The following is a 22,686-nucleotide window of genomic DNA, read 5'->3' as shown; positions in this document are numbered from 1 at the left end:
GTCCTTGGCATCAAACAAACTCTTCTGCCATGTAATCACATTCTTAAGGGCTCTTTCACACGGAGCAGACCTGTTTAGCGGATCTTCTTGCTCAGCAGGGAATCTCTCCGTTGATCCCCGCTGAGCAAGAAGATGACAGCTCTGTGTCCCCTCCGCTGTTGCAGAGCAGACACAGAGCTGCTTGCTCTCCTCAATAGGCGGTCGGATGAAAATGGACCACCTGTCCGTTTTCATCCTACCCGATCCGACGGACAGAAGGGGAATTGGATCCACATCCGTCCCTTTTTGACGGATCAGATCAGATTGGATGTCGGTGGGTGTAAACGGACACCTGTCCTCCATAGAGGAGAATGGAGGTTCCGATCGGGTCCTGCCTGAAAAAATGGGCAGGTGGAACCGATCGGAAAGACTGTGTGAAAGAACCTTAGACCTTGATAAGAAACTAGCCTGCCTCTGTGCTGCTTATAATTGTAGTATAAATGTGATACCTACATAGTCATTGTTACAAAAAAAAATCTCAAATGTTACAAATAAATAGAACATGTATTTTCAAAGATGCTTGGTGTATCTTCATGTCAGTTCCCTACTGCAGTAGCTATTACTAATTTGGAACCACTGACAAATTTTAGGATAGGAGATGCCTATCTATAAAATTTCCAAGGGATTGCAGTTTATTTCTGTATAATTTTCAATCCTCACAACAGTGAACTTGTCAGCCTGTGGATAATTGGGCCTCAGATGTATATTGGTCAGCCATAACAATGGCCACCCACCTAATATTGAGTAGGTCCCACTCTTGCTGCCAAAACAGCCCCGATCAGTTGAGGCATGGACAATGCTAGATCTCTGAAGCTATGCTATGGTATCTGGCACCAATAGTAGCAGATCCTTTAAGCCCTGTAAGTTGCAAGTCGGGGACTCCATAGATCGGACATGCTTTTCCAGGAGATCCTACAGTTGCTCAATTGGATTGAGATCTGGAGAAGTCCACATCTCAAACTTGTCTTGAATTCATCAGACCAGGCCACCTTCTTGCACTGTTCAATGGTCCAGTTCTGATGCTCATTGTAGGTGCTTTTGGCTGTGGATTCTAGCCAGCATGGGCAACCCTGACCGGTCTGTGGCTATACACCCCCATACGCAACAAACTGCGATGCACTTTGTGTTCTGACAATTTTCTATCAAAACCATCATACTGTTCAGCAATTTGATCTCCAGTAGCTCATCTATTGGATCAGACTACTTGGGCCAGCCTTCACTCCCATATGCATAAGTCAGCCTTGGTCACCCATGATCCCGTTGCTGGTTTTCCTTCCTTGGACCACTTTTGGTCGGTTCTGACCACTGCAAACCAGGAACATCCCACAAGAGCTGCCGTTTCGGAGTTGCTCTGACCCATCCATCTAGGCATAACAATATGACCCTTGTCATAGTCACTCAAATCCTTATGCTTGCCCATTTTTTCTGCTTCAACATATTTACTTCAGAGACATATTCACTTCCTGCCTAATATATCCCACCGATCTTCAGGTGCCATTGTAATGATATAATCAATGTTATTCACTGTACCTGTCAGTGGCTCCATGGAATGGTTTATCAGTGTATTGCATTAACTATGGTCGGTGACACACAGACCTGTCATCCCAATTGCTATGAATATGATACCATTTCTATTTTTGGATCTAATCCGGTCATGGTGCATTTGAAAGCCTCTTTACAATTCTATTACAATAAGGTGCAGAGTAAGGCAGTGTTACTACTCTTTCCTCTTGCAGTCTCCTGAGAACCTTCACAGGTCCTAGAAGACTGCTGGACCAATTGGAATGCACAGCACAACTCTTGCATACGCAGTGTGCACCCGGCTGTGATGCCGCAAGCTGTCACAGACTGGTGCCCACAGTTGAGATGTCGGCGCCAGGTGGAGAAGAGGGAGAGAAGAGATGTGCAGGTGAGCACGTCGCTGGACCTGGGACAGGTGAGTGTGTGTTTATTAAAAGTCAGCAGTTACAGGTTTTGTAGCTGCTGACTTTTAATAAACACAAAAATGGCTGGAACTCCGCTTTAAGTAGTAGAGGGAGTTGTTAATCAGTTTGAGCTGCTTTGGTGTTCATGAAATTAACAACACGTGCACTAGATGGGTAACAATGAAACGACCCCCAAACCAGTAATGGTTTTCAAGTTGGAGGCCACTGACATTTTTTTCCCTTAAGATCTTTTTTGACTGTTTTTCACTAGTTTTGCATTTGTCTAGGGTCACTACTGGTAGCATGAGGCAATACCTGGACCCTACAGAGGTTGCACAGGCAGTCCAACTCCTCCAGGATGGCATATCAATGTGTGCCATTGCCAGAAGGTTTGCTGTGTCTTCCAGCACAGTCTCAAGAGCATGTAAGAGAGTCCAGGAGACAGGCAGTTACTCTAGGAGAGCTGGACAGGGCCGTAGAAGGTCCTTAACCCATCAGCAGGACCGGTATCTGCTCCTTTGTGCAAGGAGGAACAGGCTGAGCACTGCCAGAGCCCTACAAAATGACCTCCAGCAGGCCACTGGTGTGAATGTCTCTGACCAATCAGAAACAGACTTCATGAGGGTGGCCTGAGGGCCCAATGTCCTCTAGTGGGCCCTGTGCTCACTGCCCGACACCATACAGCTTGATTGCCATTTGCCAACACCAGAATTGGCAGGTCCACCACTGGCACCCTGTGCTTTTCACAGCATGATACTTTTCCCTATTGGGATCTGATGTTTTGAAAGTGATCCTTTACTTTTTTTGAGCAGTGTATTTAAGCGGTGTTCGCAACATAGAAAGGAACATTTCAAACACAAAAGAATCTTACTGGATGGAGTATCAAAACAGAAAATAAGATGTTACTATACGCCTGGAGTGGCATTTACTGAGAACTGGGAACACGTTTTTCATGTTATAATAAAGACAAACATCCTTGGAAACTGTATGAATTTTAAGCACAAAGGAGCATACAAGTGGAAATGTTTGACAATAAGGGCTTGTTTAGACTTGAGGGGGTGTTAAAAATGCATGGTTGAGTCATGTTTTTAGTACAACCCACCTTAAAGAGGAACTATACACCCATCACAGCGGTGGAAAGGAATGTAGGTAACTTTAATGCAGAAGAGACAAAGCATGTCTCTTCTGCATTAAAATTCATTTTTAATTTTAAAACCTAAACTTTATGCTGCAAATGAAGGAGTTTACTTGCTGCGGTCACGATGCTTTGCGACTTGCAGCAAAAAGAAACACGAAGGGGCAGGCACTGCACAAGTCGCTCAACCATGTACAATGCATGCACATTGGTACGCCAATGGTATAACAGGCATTAAGGTGTCACATCACCTCCTCAGAGCCGGCCAAATAGTGATTCCCCTTTTCACCATTGTGGTAGTTTAAACACAGGTCTTTTTATTAATGTAATTATACAGGATTTAAATAGCGCCAACAGTTTGCGCAGAACTTTACAACGTGAGGGCCCTGGTCGTTAGAGCTTACGATCTCAAAGGGGAAGGTCAACTGATACAAAAGGCAATAACTGTGGAGATGAGCTGATGGAGAAAATAAAAGCACAGTTGTTAGGTGGAGGCAGGATAGGTTTCTATGAAGAGAAATGTTTTCAGGGATCGCCTAAAAGTGGACAGAGTAGGAGATAGTCGGACAGATTGGGGTAGGGAATTCCATAGGATGGTTTTGGGAGGAACAAAGATCAATTTGGTTGGTATTTTGAGAATAAGTTGGTGAGGTAGCCGAGGGCAGAGTTGTGGATGGCTTTGTAAGTTGTTAGTATTTTAAATTTATTTGGTTGGGTGAGTGGCAGCCAATGCAGGGATTGGCAAAGAGGGGTGGCAGACACTGAACAGTTGGCAAGGTGGAGGAGTCTGGCAACAGCATCCATGACAGAACTGGAGGGGGCTAGTCTATGTAAAAGGTAAGTAGTCTATGTAAAGGTAAGCCAATGAGGGAGTTTCAGTAGTCGAGGTAAGAGATAACCTGGGAGTGAATTAGGAACTTTGTGATGTCATTGGTTAGGAAGGGGCCTATTTTGCGGAGGTTGTTACGGCAAGCTTTGGAAAGTCATTGGATGTGAGGCCGAAAGGAGAGTTCAGAGTCCAGGATTACACCTAGCACCCTGGCATGCAGGGACGGGTTGATGGTTGTGCTATTGATCTTGACAGAGAAGTCTGGGGAAGGGACATGTGGGGGAGAAAATATTAAGAGCAAGGTTTTGGATAGACTGAGTTTGAGCAAGTGGTGTGACAGCCCTAGTGATATGTCGGTCAGTAAGGTAGTAATGCATGAGGAGACTGATGTTGTGAGCTGATTGGTAGAGAGATAGATCTGAGTGTCATCAGTGTAGAAATATTGAAAGCCATTGGAGGCTATCAGCTGACCCAGGGGGACCCCAACGGAGAAAGAAAGAGGAGAGGAGGAAGTAGAACTGTGACACTGAAGGTGCAGTGGGATAGGTAAGGTGAGAACCAAAGAAGAGCACAGTCACAGAGACTAAAGGAATACAATTTTTTGAGGAGGGGGTGGTCAACCGTATCAAAGGCAGCCAAAAGGTCCAGAAGTAGGAGTACAGAATTGTGTCCGTTGGTTTTAGCTGTTAGCAAATAATTTGTAAGTTTTAGGAGAGCAGTTTCTGTGAAGTGTAGAGGGCGAAATCAAGACTGAAGTGGTCACTCACTTGGTTGTAGACCAGGCGTTCAAGGAGGAGGAAAAAGGGAGCAAGGAGATGGGGTGTAGGTGGTGGGGTCCAAGGAAACCTTTTTAAGTATGGGGGTGACTAGTGCATGTTTTAGTACAGGCATCAGAATTTCCATTCGCTCGCACGCATTTGGGGAGTAGAAATAATGTAGGCGCAAGTGTGTACCAGGCGCTGCATGGGGGGGGGGGGGGGCGCCGCTGGCAGCACAAAGAAAGAAAACGGGGATGGGGGTTGGGCGGGAGCATTTCTCCTCCCAGCCATTCTCCTAGAGCAGGAGGCAGCCAAGCACTGGATAAGGTGGGGGCAGGGTGGGGAGGGGGTTTAGGCGGGAGCTGCCAAAGTTAACTTTTCCTATTAAGCTGGTGATTGGTTGCTCAGACTGCCTAGCAACCAAACACCTGTTGGTTAACTTGAAAAGTTAAGTGTAATTGATGTTGGAAGCATCCCCTAAGATAGTGGAACGGAGAGAATCACAGGGCCTGGGTGACAGCTTAACCTCTATGACGTTTAGGTTTGGGTCCCGGAAGAGCAGTGTGACGGGTTATCTTTATGAGATACAGCGTGATGGGATGAGAGGACGCCGCAGATCCAACCCTTCATGTCATGTGAGCTGATCTGGGGGGCGAGAGAGGAGAGATGGGATCACTGAGTAATCACTGACATTTACATCAGAAGCTTTCTTTAAACGAATAAATTGCAGGCTGTTTGTATCCAGAGGCAATCGTCTGTCCTAACCTCAGGTGATCGATCAGGTGAAGCGATCCATGGTGTTGATATAGGACTTTTGGTGAACACCCAAAGAATTATCTCCAACTTTTGTAGAGGTTTGTTTAGTCAAGGCTATACATTTTTACATCTGAATACATACTGTTGATGTTCTCAGCATTCTGCTCTATGTATAGATTATACTGTTGAGAACACTAGATAAACGTATTCAGGCATAAAATTGCATAAAACAATGCCTTACCAGAAATTAAAGTGTATTTCCACTTTTGCATTCAGAATGGGATGACCTCTACTTACTATTTGTTACTTGTTCCCTTTCAAATAGCATAACTTACACACCAGTGTCCAAAGCCAAAAGGGCCTGCAATGAGCATGCGAACATCAAAAGTGGACAACTGAGCAATAGAGGAAGGTGGTCTGGTCTGATAAATTCAGGAATGGATTGAAGAACACAATGTGTTTGAGGTGTTGACTTGGCCTCCTAATTCTCCAGATCTGAATCCAATCATTTGTGGGATGTGCTGGAAAAACAGGTCCAATCCATTGAGGACCCACCTTATGACATAAAGGCCTTAAAAGGATTTGCTACTGACATTTTGGCACCAGATACCTCAGCATAACCTCCGAGGTCTAGTAGTGTTCATCCATACCTCTGTGGGTTACGGTGGATGGTCATAGTGTTAAGGCTGAATGGTGTAGATGTGCACAGCCTACCCTAAAGTGATAAAAATCTCAAGGCTTGGATACTGCATTGTATTTAATGGAAGGTACTGACTGTGCAACCACTATGTCCCTCTGAATTGCTCAGGATGGCTTGCAGTCCTGTATATAATCCTTACCCAAATATTTGAATGGAAACATAACATAGTGAGGATTTCTCACATTTAATTGCAAAAAGTGGAAAAACACTTTAAAAAAAGGATAAGTGCAATTTCAAAGTGTATATATCTACTCCCCCATGCTTATTTCATTACAAAAAAAATATAAATTTTTTTATTGTCTCGGGCCCCAAAAAAGCTGTGCCCACTGCAACCAAATATCAATGAAATTTCATATCGCACCACACAGACTGGGGAACCATTTCAGGTAGCACACCCCTCTGAAAAATTGTGGCTCGCATAAACGTAGTCATTACAGTCCTGGAAAACGAACTGATCCCTTTAAAAAGGAAAAATTACCTATTTACCCAAATAGTTTTCTGGAGAATGTATTTTTATTTTAGTGTTTTTAAAACACACTCCATTTACCGTATTTTTCACTCCATAAGACGCACTTTTTTCCCCCCAAAAAAGGGGGGAAATCTCAGTGCGTCTTATGGAGCAAATATGGAACGGCCAGTCCGGTATTTCCACCGCCGTGTCATAATACCGGGCCAGCCCCTCAGTTCTGCAGCGGGACCTTATGGAGATGACTGCTGACCTTTGGGGAGCGGGTACCTGAATTTGACAGGTACCCGCTCTTACTTCCACGGAGTTGTTCTTTGACCTTACCTGTTCCTCTATCCAGCGGCGTGCTGTCTTCCCGGCTTCTGTAGTGTGGGCGCTGGGTTTAACAGGCGGGTGCCACGTGCACATGCGCAAGAAGCGGTGCTTTTTGTGAATGGTAAGGCGGTACCTGGGACACATGACAGATCCCAGAAGCCGCCGGACCAATCACAAAGCGCAAGTGCTTATCGCCCATGTGCACTGGGCACCTGGCTGTCATGCCGAGCGCCGACACTACAGAAGCCGGGAAGACAGCGCGCGGCTGGATAGAGGAACAGGTAAGATGAAAGAACAACTCCGCGGAAGTAAGAGCGGGTACCTGTCAGATTCAGGTACCCGCTCCCCCCCCCTCCCCAAAGGTCAGCAGTCATCTCCTGTACTGTGTCCGCAGTCTCTGGTCATCCCTGTGCTGTCCGCAGTCTCTGGTCATCCCTGTACTATGTCCGCAGTCTCTGGTCATCCCTGTACTATGTCCGCAGTCTCTGGTCATCCCTGTACTATGTCCGCAGTCTCTGGTCATCCCTGTACTATGTCCGCAGTCTCTGGTCATCCCTGTACTATGTCCGCAGTCTCTGGTCATCCCTGTACTATGTCCGCAGTCCCTGGTCATCCCTGTACTATGTCCGCAGTCTCTGGTCATCTCCTGTACTGTCCGCAGTCTCTGGTCATCTCCTGTACTATGTCTGCAGTCCATTAGTTCAGAATTTTTTTTTCCTGTTTTCTGCCTATAAAACCTAGGTGCGTCTTATGGTCAGGTGCGTCTTATGGTCAGGTGCGTCTTATGGTCAGGTGCGTCTTATGGTCAGGTGCGTCTTATGGTCAGGTGCGTCTTATGGTCAGGTGCGTCTTATGGAGCGAAAAATAAGGTACTTCACACAGTCAAGGGAGTAATGTATAATGCCACTGGACCGTAATTTCTTCACATTAGTACTCCTATAACCACATACCATGATGTCATTTTTGTGCAGACTATGCTTACAACAAAAGCTACAAAAAAAACCCAAACATCTACACAACAGCAGAACTTTTAATATTACTTCTTAAAGGTGCAGCTGCAGATCTGCACAGACAGTTAATATATACACCAAGAGATATACATGTTAAAATAGACAAATTTCTTGGACGGCTGTTATCAGTCTGATCAGAGGAATCTACGCATGGTTGGAGGTGTCCATTAGCTGACTTCCAGCACCAGTGCAGTACATCTCTGCAGCTTCATCCACAGTGACATGAAGAACCTAGACCACAAACCGCTGCTGGGAGACAGCCAATGGAATCTCTGCTTTCAGGATGAAAGGCTTGGCTGTGACGGGTCTATCAAAGACTGATAATTCACACAGAAAATAAATATTTCATATTAGTTTCCTAGGCTGAAACAGTGAGAAGTTCTCGAATTCCATACATGTCCGACTGTTAGATGAACTGGACCCCCATCAAATTCTTCAGACGCAAAGTCATTTGGCAAAAAGTAGTCTTATTTATTTACAAATGCGCATAGCCAGGTCCAAATAAAATCACTGTTAGGAAACTCAGATTAACAAAATGCAATGATTTATTGGGATTTTTCTGAAGGAAACATTAACTCTCTTGAACAAATCGCACTTTTTTTTTTTTTTTGAAGATCTAGCATTCTCTGATGATGACCTTGGTGTGCTTAGTGGCTCTCTCCTTTTTTTCCTACGACCTGTAAGAAGAAGAGAGGGAAATTACTAACACTGAAATAACTTGGTAACTGTACAGAGTGGAAGACATGTCACCATGTCGGATGAGGCAAAAATCTGCTTCTCAGAAAGAAGAAAAGGGCAGTTTTAGAATCATACCATTGAAAGAATGTTTACAACATTCAAGACTAACCATTTCAGGTTTGAAAAGACCTCCCCAAAAAAACCTAAAGTAGCGGGTGCAGCTGCTGGTCCCTACCAAGATAGGTATTCTTGGTTACAAGTCTGGAGGAAGAGTAACTGGACCATGCTGACACACATTGAGAGCTACAGTGGCAGATTGCACTGAAGGGTAGATTTACCAAACTAGTGCACTCAGAATCTGGTGCATGGTAGCCAAGAAGCTTCTAACTTCAGCTTGTTAACCTCTTGTCCTCCTGACGATTTACACCCCCCCCTTCCTGACAAGGCCATTTTTTGCAGTTTGGCACTGTGCTATTTCAACTGGTGATTGCGCAGTCGTGCAATGATGTACCCAAATTACATTTATGTCCTTTTTTTCACACAAATAGAGCTTTCTTTTGGTGGTATTTGATCACCTCTGCAATTTTTTATTGTTTGCGCTATAAACAAAAAAAAAAAAAAGCCCGAAAACTTTGAAAAATATTGGGGTTTTTTTCTTTCACTTTTGGGATATATTTTATAACAAACTCAAAAGTTAGTCATAAATTTAGGCTAAACTGCGTTCTGCTACATGTCTTTGGCAAAAAAAAAAAATCTCAGTACGTGTATATTAATTGGTTTGTGTGAAAGTTAGAGAGTCTACAAACTATGGTATATATATTGGAATTTGCATAGCTTTTACTTTCTGACTGCCTATCACATTTCTTGAGGTGCTAAAATGCCAGGGTTGTACAACCACCCTCCCCCCAAATTTGGAAAGTAGACACTCCAAGGATTTTGCAGAGAGGCATGTTGAGTCCACCGGAAGTGACGTGGTATGCTAGACAGCGAAGCCGGAAATGCGTCAACACGTTTCGCCTCTCCTCCAGGGCGTTTTCACAGACCTTTAAATCCGTGCTGCACTCTCAGGGGCATCTTGCTTGAGGGTGGATTCTCACATGCTGTCATCTATTGCTGACTGGGAGATCTTTATATGGAGTCAGAACGCCACATCACCAGGGTAAACAAATTCTTTTAAAATGTGAGTTGTTTGGTATTTGCATTCATCCTGTTTGAGTCTTGCAGTATATACATTTTTTCTCTGTACCAATCATCTTTTTATGGCGAGTGATCTCTGTCGATCCTGGAGGCTGGTTTTTACCACGGTTTGGAACTCTGAGTCATACATCTATACCTGCATTGGGGAGAGTTCCACCTAAACCTGGTGATTGGAGGCTGAATTGAATGGGTCTAGCATTCCAAAACCCATAATAAAGGCATTTTTTTCAAAATTATCTGCCGAGTGCGGTATGTGATCTGAGCACAAACGGGTGTGAACACGGGTCAAGGGTCTTTTGAAAAAGGACTTTTCAATTTCACTCTACTCACCATATTCATCTTAATAATTATTTTGTTGGAGTGGGACTATTCAATTCACATCATATTTAGTGTAAGTTTTACATTTTTTTTATTATATTAGATTTTTGTGAGTATTGATTTGCGCTGTTTGAGGTTTTTTACTGTTAGATATCTCCTCTGCCCTTACATTATCTAATCTCACCAAGATCGGTGTGATCAAATGCTTTCCCAATTTACAAACGGCCTGTTTTTATCCTGTGAAACTATAGTCTAAGAAAAATCGGAAGCTACGAGCATTTCGTCACTTCAGAGATGATTGGAGCCATTCTGGTCTCTGACCAGCTCTATGGTCAGCCAGTGGAACTGCCGGGTGCATTCTCGGATTCCCCTGTGGGACTGGACAGCCCAAGAAAACTGTGGAAGGCAGCAGGAAGGGAGGAGGGGGAGGGGGGGGGGTCCCATCCCGCTGCTCGTAAAAACAATTCAGCAGCTAATTGGCCACTAGGATTGTTTTTACATGAAAGCAGACCGCCAGGTTAAAAAAAAAAACAAAAAAAAAAAAAAAAACACGATACCAGAATGATGCCTGTAGCTGCAGGCATCATCCCGGTATAACCACTCAAAGTCCAGTGAGGTACCAGTACATTGCAGGTCCATGTTGGCCATATATGTAACAGCAGAGAACACAGGCATATGATGAATTGGCTCTGTGAACCAATATGACTGCAATTCATTCTTCTTTGTAATGCCCATGTTGAGGGTTAGGTCCAAAATAGTTTTAAATTCAGAAACCGTGATAGGTTTCCATGCGAATTGTCTGGCAAGAGCTGAATTTGGGTGGGTGGCGTTGTATTGTTGTGCGTATAAATTGCCTTGGCCCACAATCAATTGATACAAATCTTCTGCGAAAAACAACAGAGGGGCAAAAACACTAGCGCTGGCAGCAAATGGGGATCATCCTGCTAACTCTGTGGTTTTTGTGGACAATATACAAAAAATAGGCATTAGTATAGTTCTGTTCATGATCAATATATTGATCCGTACAAACACTAAACTAGTAATGGTGGTGATCATATAGCGTGAGTGCGATAGTGTGCGTGCAATCTAACGCTAGCTGACCCTGGCGGGGTGAGGCGCTTTTTCACCCTGACGTTATCTGATGTCGCTAGTGGCAGGAATACAGTGATTGGTGAATTTAAAAAAAATAAAAATCTCAATATGTTGTTTTTTTTTTTTAATACTGCTTTGTAGGAGAAATAAAGATAATTTCTCCTGCAATGCAAAGCTTTCTGTCAGAACCTGTCGTGAACTGTCATGAATGAGTTAAGTTTTGACAGCTAAGGATAGTGCGCTGTGATTGGCTGGAGCTGCTCACATGGTACAGGGTGCTGTGATTGGCCCCATGTATCATGTGACAGCTGTGGGCCAATCATAGCTCACTAGGAAGCAAAGCAGAGCTGTTATGAATGACATTGATTCATAACAGCTTTCCTTACATAGTGATCATGTGAAAGCATAGCGATCGCATGATCACCGAGTCCTGTTGTGTTAGTACAGCCAGAGAAACGTATGGGTATGTCGCTTTGCCTGTAGCTGCTGCCCCGGCCACAGTACATTGCGGGCGGGAAGTGGTTAAATTAAACAAAACCTGAAACCAGGTTTTGCACTCTCCAATTTTAGTAAATAACCCCCAAAGTTTTTTCATTCACAAATATCTGTGAACGAATGACCTGGTTATGTGGATGAAGCTACACACAGCTGCTATCATTTCAAATACAACAGAAGGGAGACCTGTTTGAGGGTAGGGGGATGCACACCCTGACCATGTTTCTTGGCACACCCTAAATACGTGTGTAATAGGGTTGCCACCTCATCCCTGTAAAACCAAACATTAATTATACAGGTTCTGAGGCTAATTTAATGCAGGTAAGGCACTGAGTTTAATTACCATCTTTACCAGTCACAGAATCTGTGTAATTAATATGTGTTCGGATTTAAAGGGATGAGGCGACAACCCTAGTGTGCAACATGGCCGGCCTGGCGTCACTCCTGTGCATGAAGCTGCAATCCTGGCACTGTAATCTGAATGGCCTATAAGCAGCTCAGTTTTCATTGCCAAAGGAGACAAGCAGGCAGGTACGGGCATTTTATTGCAGAAGCAGTGCATATCTTTTCCGCAAAAAAAGCCTGCCTGTGTGCATTTGTTTTTACTGCGGGACTTAAGTTTTGATATAAGGATGTTGATCTGGGTTGACAATGCTTTTCTATGTGTCCTGTTCACAGCATACAGGTGTGTTCTGCATGGACATCTCCGGTCTCTCAGCTCGGACACCAGGTATTATGGTTTTGGCTGCGCCAGTGGCAGGGAAGTGCTGGAGTGGCAAGAATAAAATGGTTCGTGTGTTTTTTTCTCTAAAGCTGAACTCCAGGTAGAAATTAAAAGGCAAATCAATTCATCTTTTTATAATTAAACGCAAAAATACTTACCTTCGTTTGAACTGTCCGATACCCGCAAGGTCCTGAGTAGTCCTCCTTTTCCCAGGCTTCTTACAGGTGCCGGGCTCTGGCCAACTTGAGAGGACGTCACCCCCGCACATGTGCAGGAGTGCAGTTCTCCTGACACAAGCAGTACACCAGAATGCAAACTGAGCTGTCCATGCGTACAATGGATTGCCAACAAGAGGTAAGTATTTCTTTGCAAAAAAGACATTTATTCTACAGTAAAGAGCCTTACTGTTCTCAATTTTTTACTATAACCACTTAACCTCCGCCCTATAGCAGTTTTACTGCTACAGGGCGGCTCTCCAGTACAAAATCACGTAACTACACGTGATTTTGCACTTCAGCCTCACTGTGGCACGTGAGCGCCTCTGGCAGATAGCTTCTGCTGTGAATTGTCAAAGTCCCTGCGAATGGATCTTTGCCGGCACCTGCAGATCGTTGGGCAGGGAGGAGGAACAGAGATCTGCCCATGTTTACATAAGGACAGTTCTGTTCTGACAGCGGTAAGTGATGGACCGTGTGTCAGAGCAGAACTGGGAACATGATCCATCACTTCCCCTAGTACCAGCGCCATCTAGTGTACACCAAGCACATTGCTAGGCACACACTTAACCCTTTGATCACCCTAGATGTTAACTCCTTCCCAACCAGTGTAATTAGTACAATAACCAGTGTATATTTTTTAGCACTGATCACTGTATTAGTGACACTGGTTCCAACAAAGCGTTAGCATAAAATGTCCACCGCAATATCACAGTTCTGCTATAAATCACTAAATCGCCACCATTACTAGTATAAACAAATAATAATAAAAAAAAAAAAAAAACTTCCAGTATATGTCTGATAGTTTGTAGACCCTAACTTTTGCACAAACTAATCAATGCTTATTGGGATTTTTTTTTTCTCCAAAAATATGTAACAGAATACATTTTAGCCTAAATTTATGAAGATATTTGATTTTTACATTTTTTTTAATTGGATATATTTTATAGTAGAAAATAATTCTCCCAGAATTTGTTTATAAAACACAAAAAGTTAAAACCGCCAAGATGATCAAATTCCACCAAAAGAAAACGCTAGCTGTGGGGAAAAAGGACAAATTTAATTTGGATACAGCGTTGCATGACCGTGGAATCATCCGTTAAAGTAACTCCGTATTGGAAAAAATGGCCTGGTCAAGAAGGGGAATAAATCTTCCAGAGGGTACGTGGTTTAGTAATCCCCTTTAAATCCCTCTCTGAAAGTAAAACTGGGCCCCTCATCAGTTAGAAACCAAAATTCATTGGCAGGTCAAACAGCTCCCAGAAAGGCATTTTATCTTTGTATTTAGTGGTCTGCAATCTTCTATGTTTTAACTTTATTTCTCCTTTATAGTTAAATTCTCAGCAAGCAGGCAAAAGAGACATAACATCCGAATGGAAAGAATGAACTCCCAAGTACATACATGGTAGTTAATTTATCCCACGCCGCCAGTCAAGATGACCAAAGATACTGACCCTGAAGAAGCTGGTGAGAAGATGTCGAAGAAGTCAAGGGAGCTCTCAGACATCACAAAGTTGGATCACAGGGGAGTATTCGCAGACCTTACCTCCACATTTACTGTGCAGCATTATAAAAGCACAGCATATCAGTTTTGGGTTGACTGGACTAAGGCTAGTCAAGCGATTACATGTTTGCATTTCATCACGTGACTGCAGCAGAAAGGGTTTGGGTTAGAGACATGGGTGAGATTTACTAAAACTGGGGCACTCAATCCGGTGCAGTTGTGCATAGTAGCTGATCACAGTTTCTAACTTCAGCTTGTTCAATTAAGCTTTGGCAATAATATCTGGAGGCTGACTGGTTTCTAATCGGAGGAGTCGCACCAGATTTTGCTCTCTCCAGTTTTAGTAAATCTCCCCCCATTTAGGCAGAAGTGGCCAACAGTCGTTGGCTCTGCTTGAACTTTGAAAAGATTATATTAACAATTGTGGAAAGTGAATATCCACATTTACCAAAACAAATATTGTGCGTTTATCTAGACTGCTCATTTTATAAAAAACAGTTATAGTAAATTCTTATAACATGCACTATGCAGTTAGTATTGATTTAAAAAAATACTGTCTATTGGCAGGTCTTCATTCAGTGAAGCAATGATAAGAATCCACTGAACCAGCAAAGGTCTCCCAATACATACCCTCTTGAAGTCGTTCATATTTGTTGCCTGTACCGGAGTCCCGATAAAAGTAAAGTATGTGATTCTGGTTGTCTCCTCATCACCCTGATTGGACTGGACAAATAGCTGAAAGAAAAATGATTAGCAGCCGGTTAGGAAGACACTGGGGGATAGATATGATAAATCTGGTGTGAACACGCTTTTGTGGGATCAGGTGGCCGAGCAATAAAAGACATAATTTAATTAGTTCCAATAGAGATTAGCCTAACAAATTTCACAGATTCCACAAATTGAAACTGTCCTAGCAATGTCATTCCAGAGCAGCCACCTGTGAGCCTATAACCAGAATGGGTTATTTAAAGACTGCGGGACATTAAGGAGCAGCACAAGGAGAAATGGAACTTTGTAATCATTTATCCCACAGCCTGGCAAATGAAGCAAGCTAATGAACTCAGCGCATCCACACTAATTACTGATGGACTGGGCTTTTCAGATGAAAAGATTCTACTGTATGAGAAACTATTATTAACCGCTTTGTGACCAAAACAAAGGAATCCTGATCAAGCTGCCACCTACGAACACAAATATTTCACTGAGAAAAAAAAAAAAAAAAGTATTTCCCTAAAATGATTATACAGATTATAGTATTTAAACATTTGTGCACAAAAGGTGGTTCATGGCCATAATTTTTATATTTGTTTTTTTAAGGACAAATACGTATTTAATTTGATATAGAATTTTATTAAAAAACAGCCCACACTTTTTATTACAGACAGACAAGTTTAAAAAAAATAAAAATTTAAAAATATCTGAATTTTTTTTTTTTTTCTTGAACGATAACTGTATTAGAGAATGACAGGTCCGTGTCCACTGCGCTGCTGCAGGGAGTACACAGACACAGCCCACTGTCCTTGATGGATGGAAACGGATCACCTGTCTGTTTCCATCTGACTGCCATCCCATCCGACGTACGGAAGGGGAATAGATCCCCTTCAGTCTCTTTCTGGCAGATCGGATTGGATGCCATGCCAGGAACGTCCAAGCAAGAGCAACAATAATTCTCGCACTAGACCTCCTCTGTAATTTTACACTGCTAACCTGTAGAAATGTTTAAAACATTATGGAGATTTTTTAAGTACCGCAGTTTCACGCCATTTCACGAGCATGTGTAATTTTAAAACGTGACATGTTTGGCATCTATTTACTCGCCGTAACATTCTTATTTTACAAAAAAATTGGAGTATATAAATTGTGTTTTTTTTTCCAAATAAGTATTTTTGTCTAAAAAAACAAAAAACAAAAACCATTCATTTTTAAAAACTGCGCATTTCGGTTTTCGGCCAAGTGCATTTTGAATTTTCGTTTTCGGCACCAGAATTTTCATTTTGGTGCACCACTAGTTAAAGCTAATTGAACAAGCTGAAAATTAGAATATGACTGGCTACCATACACAGCTATTGCAGATTCTGAGTACACCAGCTTTAGTAAATCTCTCCCACAGTTTCGATCGGTAGCTGTCAAAGGAATGACATTTATTAATGTATCCCTGTGCTGAGGAACATTAGAGGGTGAGTTCACCTCTAGGCCTCATTCACGAGGGGTGTGTATATCTCTCTACCTACCTATCTACCCATCTATCTACCTACCTATCATCTCTATATATCTATCTCACATGAGGGCCATATTTACCCTTACTAGGATATAGAGGTATCCACGCATCCTCATGCAGGCATGTCCCATTCATGTCAAACGGGAGACAGCCTCTGCACAGACACAGCCATTGCTCCCAACCTGACATCTGTGTGACTGCATCACAGAACTCAATCTGCATTTGGGGACATGGACCCATGTGAATCTCAGATTGGCAGCAATGGCGGTGTCCATGCAGCTGTTGCATTCCAATTGACATCAAATGAACTGCCTGCATGGGGATGCACGGAAATACAGGCCATGCATATATAAGCCCCGTGTCCTAGTAAGAAGACTGGACAGAGCAATGAAAAGCATTTGCAGTCTGGCAGGCTGCTAACATTGTGAAAATAACCTACAGGTACAGTATAACATCAGAAGAGAGGCATGGTTTTAAAATTGGATAAATTTGGGGCAATGCAGTTTGTTTTTTTTTTTTTTAAATATACAGTCATGCAAAAAAAGAGTACATCCCATTGAAAATGACTTTCAACATTTGAAGAGACAAACATTAGCTCCTTATTCAAACAGTGCCCCCAGATAAAAAGGTGATATTCCTGAATAAAAACACAAGGTAACTAGGCTTTTCAAAATGTTTTCAACAATAATATCAATAGATGTAATTATGTACTATGAATAATGTATGCATACCTTTGGCCTCAAAAGTTGTTACTGTAACTACAGAAATTACTTCTTGTAGACATTTTATAACCACTCATCAGTCTTTGGCATTATCATTTCTGACCACTTTTCCATGACAAATTTCTACAATTGCTAGATGTGGGTTTCCTTACGGGAACCATCCATTTCAAAATCCCTCTACAAAATTGTAGCCACTTCAATATCGCCATACCTACATATACATCCTGGTGTTTAAGTGCTTTTACCACTGCAGCTACAGTCATGATCCTGTTATTGTTTTTTTTAGATCTGGCTGCACATTGTACAAGTAATCCTTGCGGCTATACATTACTTTTACAGACTGTGGAGGTCCCCTGCCATTCCTGTGACCAACGATTTTACTGGGCTCTTCCGTGTGACCAGGGAGCCAGCTAATAATACCACTAGCGGCATCGGCTTCCCCAAACACAGTGAGGAGAATTGATGTTGTTCCTTACATCGTGTGATTTCAGAAACCAGAAATGAGGATTTAGTCATTTCTGGTTTCAGTCCGTCTGTTTACATGCTGTTACAGGCTTGTTTAGCAGATCAAACCGATCTCTGATCTGCTGCTTTGAAGGCCAGAGGAAAAATATGAGGTCTCATATACCCCAGATCTCGCCTTAAAAACAGGACCTGTCATGGGCCATGCTATCACAAGGGATGTTGTCTTTGTTGTGAAAGTCATTAAATTGATTTCCAAAAAATGTTTTTAAAAAAACTACTGCTCGAATACCGTGTGACATACAAAAATTGCAACACCTATCATTTTATTCTCTAGGGCCTCTGCTTAAAAATACATATAAAATGTTTGGGGTTTCTCTGGGGATTCCTAGCAAAAACGAGAAAAAAAAAAAAAAAAAAGCAGATTTGTACATGTATGACAAATGTCAGAATTGGCCCAGTACACAAGTGGTTAATGGATATCAAAACAGGGCTCCAGTTAGGCCAGTCTATTACCCTTCGTGCCCATTTTTGAGTCATTCCTTTTTGGACTTCATGTGCTTTAGCTTATAACATTAAAGATCAACTTTCAGAGTTACCTGCAGATTCCCCAATACATTTTTGGGGTTCTTGGAGACTTTAGCATCAAAGGTCATCTCTTGGGCTGAATTTGATGGGCCAGCTGGTCCTGAACAGACTAAATGTCATTTGAAATCTACACCAATAGTATATATTTTTCTTAAGCTAAAATGGTTTCAAATAATTTAGTAATCTTTTTACTTGAGGTGATTGTAGCCGTATTCGTGACAGAAACAATTGAGTACTGTCCGTGATACAATTTTGAGGACAAGCTTTCGGGGTATGACCCCTTCTTCAAGGTCCAAGCAATACTATACAAATCACAACGTTTTAGCAGAATGTCAGAAGAGATTGGGGGGGGGGGGGGGGGGGGGGGGGAGAGAGAAAGAAGGAGGCTAGAGATAAGACACAGCAAAAGCAAAAGGGGGGGTGGGAGACAACATTCACGTCACAGAGGGAGTCAAGCTTAAGCTGATAGTCATAAAACTGTTGGATAATGATTGAGGAATGCCATGTCCAAATTCAGGCCGTTATCTCTTGTGTCAAATATAATTATCAAGCAAATCCATTCAGGAAAGAAAAAGCTTTGAACTAAGAATGAGAATTCTATTTGACACAAGAGATAATGGCCTGAATTTGGACATGGGATTCCTCAATCATTATCCAACAGGCTTATGACTATCAGCTCAAGCTGGACTCCCTCTGTGTGTGAATGTTGTCTCTCCCCCCCCCCCCTTTTGCTGTGTCTTATCTCTAGCCTCTTTTTTTTTTTCTCTTCATCTCTTCTAACATTCTGCTAAAACTTTGTGACTTGTATAGTACTGCTTGGACCTTGAAGAAGGGGACACTCCCCGAAAGCTTGTCCTCAAAATTGTATGTTAGTGCAAATAAAAAAAAAAAAGTATCACGGACAGTACTCAACCTTTTTAAAAATCTTACAAGATGCATAGGCATCCATAGCCTTCTTCTGATGACCCATAGAATATTCACTGGATCTTGGCACAATAACGCCACACACATCTCAATAGCAAAGGAACACTACACCCTAAAGATCTGAGGTTTACATAGGACCAGTTAAACCTGCATACTCCATAAGAAGGTGCTAATCATGAACATCTAAACTGGAACACAAGATTTTAATTCCATGGATTTGAAAAGGTGATAAAAAGTAGGGGTGTACTTAATATTTCCATGTAACAAAACTTCCTTTTCTGTTAACTTAGACTATAAACATGAATACACCACATCTGTTATGTCTCATTTGTTCATGTACATCACCTTTATCTGAAGGCACTGTTTGAATGAAGATCTAATGTTTGCATCTTCAGATATGATGAAAATGACAATTACCATGGAGAATACTTACATTTTTCCCATGACTGTAGGGATTACATGTGGAAAGGGGTCATCATACTACAGATTGTATCTAGTTACTGCTGAATATCCTTTGCTGTACAACTGTATGTATTTATTTAAAATATACCAGGTTAAGTTGCCAAGTATCTAGAGCATGGGTCTCCAAACTTTCTAAACAAAAAAGGGCCAGTATACTGTCCTTCATACATTTTGGGGGCCAAACAAAGCAGTGAGAGTAGAAAATGTCCTGGTGTCAGTGGGAGTAAACAATGCCTCATCATTGGTGTCAGTGATAGGAACAGTACCCAATCGTTAGGGTTAGTGGGATAAACTGTGCCCCATATATTTATAAATGTTGCACTCCTATTATCCAACTATATAGAGTGTGTGAAATATACTATTATATATATATATATACAAACTGACAACAAATTTTCAATATATCAATGAAGTGATCATAATAAAAAACAAAAATAAATCCGTTTATTCAAAAAAAGTCAAAATTTGTGATAAAGTGATTAAAACATAATACAGTGACTTTCTGTGAAACCTTCAGTGAAATTAAATGTGCACTCACCTCCTTCTAAGCCTATTATACAGGCTTAATAAACTTTTGGTTCACATATCCTGGAACCTACTAGAATTGCTGCAGTATGATGGATGTTGGATTTTGACTTTTTTTTGGATAAACGGATTTAGTTTTCTTTATTATGATCACTTTATTGATATGTTGAAAATTTTGTCAGTTTGTATATATAATAGTATATTGCACACACTCTATATAGTTGGATAATAGGAGCGCAACATTTATAGATATATGGTTTAAATTGCACAGTTGGAGTATGTGTTAATTGTTAGCGATCCCTAAGGTTTTTTTTGTTTGGCTCCCAAGTTACACACACCTATAAACTGTGCCCCATTGTTGGTGTCATTGGGAGGGATTGTGCCCTTCAACGGTGTCACTGGAAGGACGTATGCCCAGTTGTTGGTGTCAGTGGATGGAATAGTCCTCCAAGGGCCAGATAAAGGCAAGCAAAGGGCCACATCCAGCCCCTGGGCCGCAGTTTGGAGACCACTGATCTAGAGCGCTGGAAGTGGTCCAGCACCAATTTGCCGAGTTTACACTTACCGTTACACTATTTACATTCTGAAACTTAACATAACGTAGCTGTATGATGCTATCCTCTTTTATGTCATCTGCTGTCAATTCCAGAGCTTGAGTAGGTTCACTTCTCATTGCTTCATCAAAATCCATGGATCGTGGGAGGTTTGTGAATATTTTTACATACTTTGGACCCTGCCCTGTGGATAGAAAGAAAAAAAAAAAAAAAAAAAGTTATTTACGAAGAACTTTCTACATGCTAGTAAAGTCTATAGGGATGAATGGAACTGCAGAGGACATGAGCTGGAAAGCCCATAGAGAAACAGAACTGAACAGGGCATGAGCTTACAAGTCTATAGTAAGGAATGGGATTTCAGAGGGCACATACCAGTCTTTAGGAGCGAATGGGATTGCAGAGGGCATGGGCTCTCAAATCTACAGAAATGAATAAGACTGAACAGGGAAAGGACTTGCAAGTCTATAGGAATTAATGGGATTACAGAAGACATGGGCTCGCAGGTCTAAGAGAATGAATGGAATTGAATAAGGCATGGAATTACAAGTCTATTGGAAGGAACGGGTTTGCAAAGCGTATACATGGTCCCAGCCAATGGGCCTCCATGGATCACTCGTTTTTCCAGCAAATCCCACAGATGTTTGATTGGATTGAAATCTAATTTGCAATATAATTTCTATTTTTGGATCTGTTCCAGCCGGATTACCCTGTCAGTGGTCAAAGTTATGGCTGACCAGTGCATACTGTATCTCTGTCTGTGCTTGATGTGTAAACAGTTCACTTTAGGAAAAGTGCAATAGTGCTTTTCCAAGCAAAGCAATCCACCACAGCATGTGAAATGTGCACAGTTAATGAACTTCTGTGCCTCAATCCACCAATGATAATTCCATTATTTGGCCACTCCACTATACCTCTCCTTGATCACCTCTTGTGCTTAACATTACTCAAAGTGTATGCTCACCTTTCACTTACAACCAGACTTCTCTAGAGTATTACTGCACACAACTCCAGGTATTCTGCATAAAGCAATTTCATTGTGCTTTCTACACTGCTCAAAAAAATTTAAAAGGAACACTTTGAAAACACATCAGATCTTAATGAGGAAAAAAATCATGCTGGTTATCTACACTGATATGGACGGGGTAATGTGTTAGGAACGTAAGGATGCCCCATCGTTTGATGGAAATGAAAATTATCAATCTACAGAGGACTGAATTCAAAGACACCCTGAAAATCAAAGTGCAAAAATGGTGCCACAGGCTAGTCTATTTTGCAGAAATTTCATTGCAGCAACTCAAAATGGTCCTCAGTTTGTATGGCCCCCACGTGCTCGTATGCATGCCTGACAATGCATGCTCCTAATGAGACAATGGATGGTGTCCTGGGGTATTTCCTCCCAGATATGGACAAGGAGATCACTGAGCTTCTTAACAGTCTGAGGTGCAACCTGGCGGCATAGGATGGATCGAAACATGATATCCCAGAGGTGTTCTGTTGGATTTAGGTCAGGTGAGCGTGGGGGCCATTCAATGGTGTTCATCCTCCAGGAACTGCCTGCATACTCTCACCACATAAGGCCGGGCATTGTTGTGTACCAGGAGGAACCCAGGACCCACTGCACCAGGAGGAACCCAGGACCCACTGCACCAGAGTAGGGTCTGACAATGGGTCCAAGGATTTCATCCCGATACCTAATGGCAGTCAGGGTGCCATTGTCTAGCCTGTAGAGGGCTGTGCATCCCTCCATGGATATGCCTCCCCAGATCATCACTGACCCACCGCCAAAACAGTCATGCTGAAACATGTTACAAGCAGCAGAACGTTCTCCGCGGCTTCTCCAGACCCTTTCACATCTATCACATGTGCGCAGGGTGAATCTACTCATCTGTGACAAGCACAGGGCGCCAGTGGCAGACCTGCCAATTCTGGTGTTCAATGGCAAATGCCAATCGAGCTGTATGGTGCTGGGCAGTGAGCATAGGGCCCACTATTAGACGTCAGATCCTCAGGCCACCCTCATGAAGTCCATTTCTGATTTTTTTTGGTCAGAGACATTCACACCAGTGGCCTGCTAG

The 22,686-nt window shown here is 42.3% G+C and overlaps 1 protein-coding gene across 1 annotated transcript in view; it reads right to left on the bottom strand.

Moving 5' to 3' along the window:
* Positions 1 to 7,935: 7,935 nt before the first annotated feature.
* Positions 7,936 to 22,686, bottom strand: part of TXNL1 (thioredoxin like 1) — a 34,011-nt gene continuing 19,260 nt past the window's right edge. The window contains exons 6-8 of the mRNA XM_089690074.1: positions 20,623 to 20,795; positions 14,787 to 14,891; positions 7,936 to 8,610 (exon numbers count right to left, since the gene is read on the bottom strand). Coding sequence (XP_089546200.1) covers positions 8,581 to 8,610; positions 14,787 to 14,891; positions 20,623 to 20,795 — 308 coding nt within the window. The 3' untranslated portion in view covers positions 7,936 to 8,580. The remainder of the gene's footprint in view (positions 8,611 to 14,786; positions 14,892 to 20,622; positions 20,796 to 22,686) is intronic.

This window comes from Staurois parvus, unplaced genomic scaffold (genome assembly GCF_062004578.1).
Source record: "Staurois parvus isolate SC_StPar_1 unplaced genomic scaffold, SC_StPar_1.0 ptg000513l, whole genome shotgun sequence".
Lineage (NCBI taxonomy): Eukaryota > Metazoa > Chordata > Amphibia > Anura > Ranidae > Staurois > Staurois parvus.
Note: the sequence above shows the minus strand (reverse complement) of the source record. Positions and strands in the feature narration are given on the sequence as shown.